General features: G+C 42.6%; 2 protein-coding genes across 2 annotated transcripts; both read left to right on the top strand.

Moving 5' to 3' along the window:
• The first annotated feature begins 4,655 nt into the window (after positions 1 to 4,655).
• On the top strand, positions 4,656 to 5,453 carry LOC147640697 (uncharacterized). The gene has a single exon (XM_086810867.1). The coding sequence runs from the start codon at positions 4,656 to 4,658 to the stop codon at positions 5,451 to 5,453; it is 798 nt and encodes a 265-aa protein (XP_086666993.1).
• Positions 5,454 to 6,001: 548 nt separating this feature from the next.
• LOC147640696 (uncharacterized) lies at positions 6,002 to 6,691 on the top strand. Its single transcript, XM_086808766.1, has 2 exons — positions 6,002 to 6,107; positions 6,238 to 6,691. The coding sequence occupies exons 1-2, from the start codon at positions 6,019 to 6,021 to the stop codon at positions 6,569 to 6,571; spliced, it is 423 nt and encodes a 140-aa protein (XP_086664892.1). The 5' UTR covers positions 6,002 to 6,018; the 3' UTR covers positions 6,572 to 6,691.
• The last annotated feature ends 5,326 nt before the right edge of the window (positions 6,692 to 12,017 follow it).

Here is a 12,017-nt window from a genome sequence, read left to right as displayed (position 1 = left end):
TTAGCAAGCTGGACAAATTGCATTTTTTTTTTCCCAACTAGCCTTAGGCCCAAGATCCTTGCATAGTTATCATTTTTCACTGCCCGTAGTAGGTTCTTTTTTTATCCATCCGTAAGCACTTGGTGAGGTTTTGAACCCAAGATGACCTACAAACACCTTTACCTTGTGCAATTGCATGCAGCTATTGTATCTAAGTGTGCCTGACGTAGACTATGTATGCTGTGCATGGAGTGACGATTTGAAGCTTTGTGAGTGGACTCGTGGAGTCAAGGTAGCAGTTTGTGTTAAGTTTGGGATAACATTGCTAGATACCTCCTTCAAGCCCTTGAACGGCAATTGTTCGCTACAATGTGCTTTTGTACAGTCTTTTTAGCTTGAATGCTTGTTTCTAAGTATTTGTCCTCATATAGATTCTGTTTTCTTTTTTCTTTGAGCTCTCAATGAGCTGTTCTGAATGTTTTGTAGACGGTACACCTGCATTTTTAAAAGTTTTTATGTTAATTATTTCTGGGTAATGAATCATGGGAGGCTCTAGTGAGTGAATTAAGGACAAATAGAGAGTTTGGGGTTAAAGAATAAAGTACTGGAGGATGGATGAGACTATAGCACACTTGCTGACTTCCAGACAAAGCCTAGGGATGTAGATGTGATAATTATGCAGAATGAAGTACTTGTATCTTGTTAACCTTTATTAGGATGAGACAATGGCACACTTGCTGCAAAAATTGGTTGGCTTGACGAATTGAAGTTGTAGAATGGCTAGACTAGCAAATACAAAGTGCAAGAAATATAATCATACGAATAGGTTGTGTCAAAAGTTGAGCAAGGACATACACATTTGTTCCCATAGCAACGATTGAGGTATGCTTTTTTGCTGAATTGCGTATTTTACTCTTCTCAAAGAAGACCTAAACATGTGTGAAGGGGGCTTGACTTATTTGAGAGGCTAAATAATACACGAGATCTGTGGAGTTTGAGTATGAAGAGATGTGGGGTACGGCTAGAAAAATTGGGAAGAACCTTAAACAACATTAAAAGTAGATTTTTTGGTGATTTGCATGCAATTGAAGCCCAAGAAGCTTAGATTTCATTGCTTTGATCTAAGAATTAGCTTAGCAATTGTGATTAGGAGTGAAATTCACTTTGAAAACATGAGCATTGAGTTTCATTAGGTTAAATTAGAAAGAAGTTATCAATTTTAGTTCATGCACTTCATAATTTTTCATAGTTTGCTTATGTATTATGGAATTGATAGAGCAAAAGCATACTAAATGATCTAAAAACAATAAAAAATATTTAATTAGTTATATCACAACCTTTAATTAGAATTAGGAATAATACTAAACACGTTTCATCAAGTCTAAAAAATCATAAAATCATAAAAAACCAAGCCAAATCAGCTCTTGGGTAGGAGACGTAAGCCCACAGTCCCACACAAGAAGACGTGAATCTGGATATGAGAGTTGTGAGGTGTGAGTTTGGAGTTGTGAGTCGTGAGCCCGAACATGTGAACTTGTGGATGTGATTTTGCAGACGCGAGGTATACCTAATATAGTACGGGTCAATTATTACAGGCATAAAAATCCATACAGACACACCTATTCATGCCTTTAGAAGATTTTCTTATCATAGAACCTGTATCAGTTAACAAATTCTAAGGAAAAATCTTGTCCTTTATAATTATTGGAGAATTACGTACACTTATTGTCTAATAAGTGCACACCAACCTTGTCATAGGCCTTGTTCTTAGATTTCATGTCCTAGATAGGTCCTTTTCACACGAGGGAAGTACGTGAGCCGCGAGTTCATATAAAAAAGATGCGAGTCTACATATGTAAGCCTGGACACATGAACCTCCATATGTGAGCCTTCATACGTAAGCCTCAACACGTGAACCTACAGATGTAAGCTTGTAGACGTAAGTCTAGAGGCGTGAACTTGAACACGTGAGTCTAGCAACCAAAAAAAAAAAAACTCAGCAAATTAAAAAAAACATGTTTAAAACTATTCTCAAAACTAATTCAAAAGCACTCAAGGTCTTTGATGCGAATCAATATGGCCTAATTGTTAGAAACGACAATACAGTTAATTATAGCACATCAAATCACATCTCAAACCCACCAAGCCTTCGGTCCTAGCAAACCACTAGCACTCAGCACAGTGCTTCCATGTTAAGAAGGCTACACCCCTTCAGATCCACCTTAAGCAAGAAACTTTGGGAAGAAATGAGCCAAGCACATCTACTAACCTCCCAGACTCCCTACTACGTCGTCGTCATGGTGAAGATGGACGTGAGGGAGCGGAGGTGGGACTAGTCGAGGTAGGTGGTGTAGGCGTATCACAGTCATACCGTCATGGGCCTGCACCACTCAGCTCCAAAGGAAGAAACCATGCAGGATTACATTGCTAAAATCAAGTATATCCATGTGAAATGTAGCACCTGCCCGCGGAAGACTGGATGACTAATTGCTCACATTGATTAATTTATGATCGGTATTAGGAGCAAGAAGCTGTATCACCATCTCTACAGGTCTAGGCACTACATCTTCGATGAGTGCTACCGCGAGGCAATAGACCTAGTAGACAACTTGCAAGGCAAGGATGTAGAATTCATCCACTCGAACTGAGAGATAAGGAACAAGTCATCCAAAGCCTCATCGTCGACCAAGGAAACCCAACCAGCACACCAGCTAGAGTCCTAGTCAAGGACACGAGCATGGATGAATTGGTAGAGAATCTATTAAACTATTTTAGGCTAGCAATGGCAAGGACAACCCCAACCTCAAGGCCAACCCCAGCCAACACCTCAAGCAGGCCGACCCCAGCCAACACCTCAAGCAAGACACCCACATCTATTCTCATGGAGAGAGATGTTTTAATATTGTGCAATCTGTCGTTGAAATCATACAAGCATAGAGTGTTCGATGCTAAGGCCTAGACAACGTGTTCATTACCACTGCCATGAGAACCATGACACATCTCATTTTTGGTACCAAGGAAACCCAACAAGGTGGACTTTAGCACCACGACCATTGGCCTCACCAATTACTCCTCAATAGGCACAAGCTCCAGCGCCTACATATCAAAATCCTTTACCCGCAAGATATATATAGATTTCCCCAATTGCCATATCCATCTCTAATACGACCACCCAGCCGATTCCTCCAAGAACCACACTAGTACGATAGTACTTGGTGACCCTATCCACAAAAACAGAAACCCAAGAACAAGAGAGCTGAGAGTTTTCTGACTCATATGAGCAACAACAATGATACGATCCCTATGTGACCAGGGTTCACCCATAGACCACACCTCTCTATTTGAGGCCATGGTGTAACAAAGAGCAAAAGACCTCAATAATATGATATGCAAGAGATGCTATGTTTTAAATGTAAAGGCCAACCCCATATTTCGGAGTGTCCTCACAAAGACCCTACACCAAATTTCCCTAGTGATCCTAGCACTCTAAATCCCGTGCCCAATCCCAACGCAATTCCTTATGGAGGCACATGCTATAAATGCTGATTCGATCATACTTACAAAGATTGTCCCAATAGAGTGACAATCGCTCCCGTGGTGGTAGAAGCATATGCCTCCACTTCGACGAGCCTTAACCCCTTAAAGTGTACATGGAGAACTCATTCACACAATCTTCCTTTGGCTACCGCCCTCGTCTTGGCTTGGAGCCTTAATCACAAGGCTCCAAGCCAAGACGACCAGCTCAATCCGAATCAATGAAAGTGTGCAATTGAACATCACCCCTCTTAAGCATAGAATAAGCCAAAGGACTGAGTGCCCTATAAGTATCTCAATACTTACTTGGCAGCCTGCCAATGCTTACTTCCACGACTCTACCTAAACTTTTTCAACTAGGAGACTCCAAACTCAATGTCTAGCCTTGTATTACATAAATAGATAAGGCATCCCCAATAGCCTGCTAATATGCATCAAATGATTCACTTGCATCCTGGAGACTAAGCCTAGCACCTATCTAGCAATAGGTTTATAGTCTTTAAGACCAAACTGTGTAATCAACCTCTATATATACTTTGACTGTGCAACATCACATTGCATAAACTGTATGCCCAAATAATAATGCAAGGAGCCCATATCTGTCATCTCAAATGACACATGTAATTCAATCTTGAAGGCTGAAATCTTCTCCTCATTAGGGCTTGTGAGAAGCATGTCATCAACATATAAAACAATGACCGAAAAACAATCTTTACTTCTCTTCACCTAGAGGATACTCTCAATTAGATGGTTGCAAACATAGTTTCCAGAAACGCCGTTTCTGGCCCACCGAAACGTTTCGGAAACGTTTCCAGAAACGGAAACGGTGTTTCCAAGGTGTTATTTTTTCCAGGGTTTAGAAACCCGCGTGCTCTCTTTCGCCAGCATTTTGCGCCTTGTTTCCGCCGCCTGTTTGGAGCTGCTCTACCCATCTACCTTACCCTCTACTCCTCTACCTCCACATCAGCCCTCTACCACGCCCTCTACCTCTCTACTTGGGGCCTCCACCTTTGCCATCTAAGCTCTACCAAGCAAGAAGGAGTCGCACCTTGCTCGCAGCCTGTAGGACCAGAAAAACAGCCTCCACTTCTCGAATCTCTCCGAGTCTTCCGACCTCGAACCGCACAAGTAAGTTAAGTAACATGGCTCGGACTCCGGATCCTTTTTGGCAGCATGTGAAGCAAGTGGGGGGTTATGCAGGATCTGGTGGCTCCAGGAAATGGAGATGTAAATATTGTGGGTTGGTCAAAACGGGGAGTGTCACCCGTGTGAAGGACCATCTTGCTCATGTTCCAAACAAAGATGTAGGGCCATGCCCCTCTGTTCCTCTAGATGTTCGGAAAAGCCTTGAAATGTGGAGGCGAAAGCGTTTGGCCATTCCCGAAGCGGAAGTATCTACAGCAATGGGTGGTCAAGAGCATGAAGCTGGTTCAAGTCAAGCAGCAGCAGCAAAGAGGGCCAGAGGCAGAGACACAGGATCAGATTTCTCCTCTACCTCAGTGTCGGCAAGGAGGACTCCTTTGCCAGGTGATGTATCACATTCACAAGACACCCCTCCAATAAATACTGTACAAAGGGCTAGCATCCAAGCAGGATTTCAAAAGCAAGCAATTGCAGAGGCAACTAGGGAGCTCACCCGGATGTTCATACGGTGTGCCATTCCCTTTCATGTGGCCAAGACAAATCAATGGAGGAAGACCATGAGGGCCATCAGCCGCATTGGATGCGAGTGGGATGGCCCTACATCTGAGGCTCTGCGGACACGAGAGCTAAAGCGGGAAAAATCATGCATAGAAGTGCAGCTAGAGCCCTTGAAGGAAACATGGAAAAAGTATGGCTGCACTGTATTGTGTGATGGGTGGTCAGATGTACGCAGGAGAAATGTATACAATGTTTTGGTGTCATGCTGCAAAGGCACTAATGTTTTTGAAAGCCATTGATGCCTCCCTCCCAAGTCTCACAGTTACAGGTGCATTTATTTGGACACACATAAGGGAGGCTATAGTGCAAGTTGGGCCTGAGAATGTTGTGCAGGTGGTGACAGATAATGGAAGTAATTGTAAGTCTATGGGCTCTATGCTAGAGGATGAATTTCCAGCCATTGTGTGGACCCCTTGTGCATCACATAGCCTCGACTTATTGATTGAGGACATAGGTCAAATACAATGGGTTGAAGCCATCTTTTGCACCGCACGAAGCATGGTGAAGTTTGTGAAGAAGAGGCCAAAAGTCTTGAGCATGTATCGGGCCTACAGCACTCTTGAGCTATTGCAGCCTGCAGCCACCAGATTTGCATACATGTTCATTGTGCTTGAGAGACTCCTGCGAGTCCGCAGAGAGTTGGTACACACTGTCTACTCAAATGAATGGCTAGAGTGGGATGAGAGAGAGAGCCCCAAGGCAAGAGCTTTTGTGCGTGATGTCGTGAGAGAGGAGTGGTGGGTAGAGGTTGAGGGGTTGATCAAAACTCTCAACCCCATATACACAGTGTTACGCATTACAGACATGGAGGGCAGTACTCTAGGCCTTTTATACGAGTACATGGACAAGATTGGGGAGGCTCTCAACAAGCAAGACTACTTGAGAGCAGAGCAGTAAGTCTCCTCAGTCATGGCTACCCTTGCTTTACTTCTTATCTTTATTTTACTCTTGAGTCTTTACATTTGTGTCGACTCCTGACTCTTGTTTTTTGTCCTTTTTTATCTTATGGTTTGATCTCTAAAGGGTTGATGAAATCAAGGCTGTGTGGAATCGGCGATGGGATTGGTTTCACAGGCCGATTCATGCAGTAGCACATGTATTGCATCCTTTGTGGCGAGATGAGGAGCAATACGAGAACGAGGAGCTAGAAGAAGGCTTCATGACATACATGAGGAACTTGACATCTGGTAATGTGCACATGCTGAAATGTATAGAGGATGATCTCTTGGCCTTTCGCAACCAGACAGGGAGCTTTGGTCGAGAGACTGCAAAGCTTCGAGAGACTCAGCTACAGCCTGTCTCATGGTGGGAGAAGTATGGAAATTGTGCTCCCACGCTGGTAATTCACTACCCTTAACTACAGTTTACATAGTACACTGTACAATGTGCATCTTTCTTGTTTCCACTTAGTTCTAATTTCTAATTGTATGTGCATTTCAATAACAGAAACACATCGCCATTCGAGTGCTCTCACAGGATTGCAGTTCGGGTCCATGTGAGAGGAATTGGAGCACTTGGGCCCTCTTCCATACAAAGAAGAGGAATAGGCTCAGTACCGCTCAGCTAGAGCGGTTGGTGTTTTGTCATTGCAACCTCCAGCTCCTTGAGAGGAATGCCCAACATCCGGAGCCTTCGCAGGTGAATGTGGATAAGATCGACATCGGGAGGGAGAGGTTCATCCCAGAGATCCCACGGAATGAGCGTGATATGTACACCTTACTTTATGAGGAGCTGACAGTGCCGAGCCACAACACCCGCTGCACCACCCATTCTCAGAGGCAGAGGGGGGATCCATCGCTTCCACTTTAGCAGAGGCAGAGGACCACGATCCTACCATTTCTTCATCTGAGCCTGACTCTCATGAGTCGGAGGATGACTCCTCCATGGATGATCTTGATGAGTGATTTTTGGAGCACTTAGCTCTAGGATTTTGTCATGCCAACAGCTGCTGCCAGCCTGCCAGCCACATGGATATTTTTTGATCATGTTTTGTATTTACTATAGTCTATACATATGGATTATGGATGATGGATGATGGATGATGGATCTTGTTTTGTATTGACTCTTTTGAGGCTTGAGCCTTGAGCCTACAGTTGTCATTTCTGAATTTTCATCTATCATTTGAGTCTTTGACATTGAACTTGAGCAAAGATGTATTTTTCAAGCTTTTGTAATGTTTTTATTAATTATATATGTATGTATTAAACCCTAAAACCGAAACTCCGTTTCCCCGTTTCTTCCCGAAGGCCGAAACTCCGAAACTCCGTTTCCCGCCGTGCTCCGCACCCCCGTTTCCGAAACTCGTGGAAACTATGGTTGCAAAAACCATTTGTAACCACGTATGTGTTTATCTTCTCATACCATGCTATGGTAACCTATTTAAGGCCATATAAAGCTTTTTTTAACATGCATACTTTAGATTCATGTCCCTTGTCAACAAAATCATAAGGCTGAGATACATAAACCTCCTCATGCAGCAAAGGTCTCATCATAATCTATGCATAACCTTCTCTTGAGCATAGCCCTTTGCAACAAGCCTTTCCTTGTAGCGAATGCTATCTTTATGCTTTAGCTTATAAACCCACTTTGTACCAATGGCCTTTTTACCAACAAATTTGCTAAATACCAAGTGTCATTTTTGAGGATTCATACTCATCCTGCATGGCCTGCATTCAATGATTATTTACTTGTTCTTTCTCAAAGGAAACAAGTTCCTCTTCATTGCATGTATTGGCAAAAATGAGAGCATGATCCACAAAAGAATAAGATGCATGATGAGAAATACCAAGTGTCATTTTTGAGGATTCATACTCATCTTGCATGGCCTGCATTCAATGATTATTTACTTGTTCTTCCTCAAAGGAAACAAGTTCCTCTTCATTGCATGTATTGGCAAAAATGAGAGCATGATCCACAAAAGAATTAGATGAGAACCTGCAGTTGTCTTACTAGGTAAAGGAATAGCTAATTTGCAATGCCACCATGTCTGTACCAACCATTTTGGCATTCTTTTGGATGCTTGTATGGCTACCCTTTCCTCATCCACTACATCATCCATAATTACCTCATCAATAGGCTGATCTGTGGGCTGAGCTGATTTTTAGCCAGTATGTGCTAATTTGCAGCACCTTTTTGAGCATTCATTTGCTCCACATATGGTAGCCCAATAGCAAAGATGTCATGTGAGCATACATTTAGCTATTTTTGACATAAAAGATAGACTGAACCGAGTTCTCAACAAAGACTACATCTCTACTCACCAAAATCTGCTTTGTGGTCGGATGGTGGAGTCTACACCCTTTGCTTTCTGAGGTGTATCACACAAAAATAAATTTTACCTCCTTATCATCCATCTTACGACGGCGTTACTTAGGTACAAAAACATAAGCAAGACAACCAAAAACACGTAAATGAGCCACAGAGAGCTTCATACCATTCTAAGCTTCATAAGGGGTAATTGTCTGCATGGCCTTGGTGGGACGTTTGGTTAGTACATAAGTGGCACACATAACTGCCTCTAACCAAAAAACACTAGCCTTTAACCATTGCAATGTACCATCTATATGAAAGATATGTTCTTTCTCTTAGCCACACCATTTTGCGGAGGTGTAAAGGCACTGTGCATTGATATTTTATGCCTCTTTCAGTTATATATACATGAAACTTCGTTGACATATACTCCTCCCCTCGATTTGTATGAAGGGTGCCAACTTTACATGCACACATTTTCAGGCATAGAAACAAAGTGTCTAAAGCATGTAAAAACCTTAGAGCTTGTCTTCAGTGGGGATACACTGAAGGCAAAGTGTCTAAAGCATGTAAAAACCTTTGACTTTGCCTTCAGTGTGGATACACCTAGGTGTGCTTGGAGTAGTCATCAATAAAAGTCACAAAGTAGAGATATCGATGGTGTCCTCATGGGACCTCATACATCACTATGTAGTTGTAATTTCTAGACAAACTTAACTGATCCATCTTTTGGGAATAATGTTCAATGCATGCCCATAAATGCACCCCTCACATACGTGTTTTTGGAGAGCTCTATTTGATCCATCTTCTGGCATAATGCTCAATGCATACCCAAAATGCACCCCTCACATACTGTTTGACCGAGGTCTCAAGCTTTGGCAACTCTGACACCATCTCTTGCCTTTTAAGACGCAACAAACTACCAAAATTCAAGTGACTAAAGCCGGCATGCCATAGCTCTATGTCACTCATAAGACGTGTGGTAGTAACTGAACAACTGATTCTATTTAATTCATACAAATGTTTGAACAAAGATGCGAAGTCTTTGGAAATAGAAAATGCCCCACCAAGGTACATGCGTTGAACCTATGCTTAGTGGGAAAATCTAGTCGATGGTTCATCACATTGATGCCATCGCAAGGCTAGTCGATGGTTCATCACATTGATGCCAGTGATGGCATCAATGTGATGAACCATCGACCAGCCTTTCCCACTAAGCATAGGCTTAACGCATGTACCTTGGTGGGGAAGTTTGGATTTCCAAATTCTTCGCATCTTTGTTCAAACATTTGTATGAATTAAACAGGATCAGTTGTTCCATCCTACTTGCCCATGATTTTGGAAATCTTTACGGCCGTGTTGTTGGATGAGGCACTGAGGCCCTGTGTGGGTACTAATGTGGGCAGGACCTCATTTAGTCCTTGGGCACTGAGGCCCTGTGTGGGTACTAATGTGGGTAGGACCTCATTTCGTCCTTGGGCAACCCCCCTTCCTAGATTAGTCAATATGTCCAAGGTGTGGGCATCTAGGGGTTGCAAAGGGTTGGTACCTAGAATGTCTAAAGGTTTAGGATTTGTGGTAGTGTTAGGCAAGGGCCCAAATCTCACAAAGGGATTAATGTAACAGGGGATGTAAAACGCAATGACACGCTTGTTGTCGGCAGGCAAATGGTATTGGTTGATGCATGGATCTCAATGGCTCGAAGATTTTAGCCACTGGGTTTAGTCTAGGTGTGAGCCCACGTAATCCCTCTATCGTTGCTATATCTTGACGTTACCAAGTGCTCCTTAATGAGCAAGCACACGTGGTCTTTTTTTTGCTTTTTAGTTTTTCTTACCGTCTGTTAACAGCCTCAGGAGGCCTGGCGCACCCTTCTTTGGGTCAAACGAGTGTTGGTTTGCCCTAATTAGCTTAGGTGCTATGCACGTGAACGACCTTTTTTTGAAAAAAGTGTGTGCCACTAGTGTTCCAAATGGAAGCTGAGGGCTCAAAAGTGCCTATGAACATCCTTAGGATGAACTTTTTCGAGAAAAAAAAGTGCATGCCAGTTAGAAGAGGTCTCAAGATGAAAATTTTTTCGAAAAGATTTTCCCTATTTTGCAACCAGTTTTTGAAGGTGTTCCAAAAGAAATTTGGAAAAACTCTGTATAAGAGAATTGTAGTATTTTTGGAATACTACAACTTTGTCTCAGTGAATTTTTCGTGATTTTGTCGTTTAGATACTTAAAAAGTAGCCCGAATATGGTATGCAATCTTTTTCGGGGCTATTTTGGGCGGGTCGAATTTTGAGGCTGCTAGTCGGAGGCCAAAATGATGGATTTTGCCCTCGGACACTCAAGACCAATTTCGAAGAGCTCGATGCCGGCTTTCCGATGAGTACTAGAACGCGTTCATTGGATTTACGCTTTAGTATATTTGAGCCTCCAAATAGGACTATTTTCTAGACTTTTTTTTTAAACCGACGGACCTCTTTCATTGTTATGGCTCACCCTAACCCCCCTTAAAACACATCCAACAAGAGAATACTTGCTGAACCGCAACTGTCGTGAGGATCTTCCAATGGCCAAGATCGTAACCCTTGAGGTCTCCAAGCTCCACAACTCCTTGAGAAGCAATTCCACCACGCCTTCCACGAGCATTGTCACACCGCCGTGTTGCACTACGGCTACTCGTTCCTCCTCTCACCTCACTTCACTCACACACACTCACTAGCATGCATTAGAGAGAGAGATTAGTAAGAGGATTAGCAAGAGCAAGACTCAATTGCACAATGGGAGAGTCCCTTGTATTATGAGAGATATTCACTTATATACATGGCTAAGCATTCACACTTACTTAAATTGTGGCTAACCGGGCACTTTAGGCTCATAAGAGGCCTAATGCTATTGCAATGTCTACTCTCATAATATATCCATGAAATACATCACTTAGAACTTCATCCTAACTTGCTACCACACGCTCTTGAAGCGAGAATCGCCATAAATACTCTGTCACACCATTATGAACACCAGTCCAAGTTATAGCTTTGGACACTATTGCTTCATATCCTAAATGTATGACCCTTTGGTATATCTATCGTGACTCCTTGATGTAAGATAATGGCGGTAGATCTTGCAATTGGGTTAACATCCCCCCCTTCCTGATGGCGATCGCATCCTAGTGATCGCGTTGAAGACCTTTGTGTGGGGAGAATGGACAAGATTTGTCGATGGCTTTAATGTTGATTGACGCTCAATGGTCTTTGTCCCTCCGGAAGGAATAAGAAAAGCTAGTTAGTTAATGAAAAGGTTAGAGGTTTACTGGGAATTCCTTACGGGGTGGGGGGTGGGGTTTTTTGCAAATGATTGCATTTTTATATTTGTGTAAGCCGTCTTTTTTTTAAAAGGGTTTGTTGCTCACATTGTTTTTGGCAATCATAAGCAATGTTACATGTGATTTGTGTTAGTAGGGATTCTAAGAGATGTTAATAATGGGAGAGAAGAGAGGGAAGGATCCGGAGAAATGTAAACTTAATCATGCGAACGAGATGATGATTCTCAGTTCCTCATTTGATT

This window comes from Cibotium barometz, chromosome 2, assembly GCF_041138505.1.
Source record: "Cibotium barometz isolate CiBa-2024 chromosome 2, ASM4113850v1, whole genome shotgun sequence".
NCBI lineage: Eukaryota > Viridiplantae > Streptophyta > Polypodiopsida > Cyatheales > Cibotiaceae > Cibotium > Cibotium barometz.
This window is presented reverse-complemented; position numbering and strand designations above follow the sequence as displayed.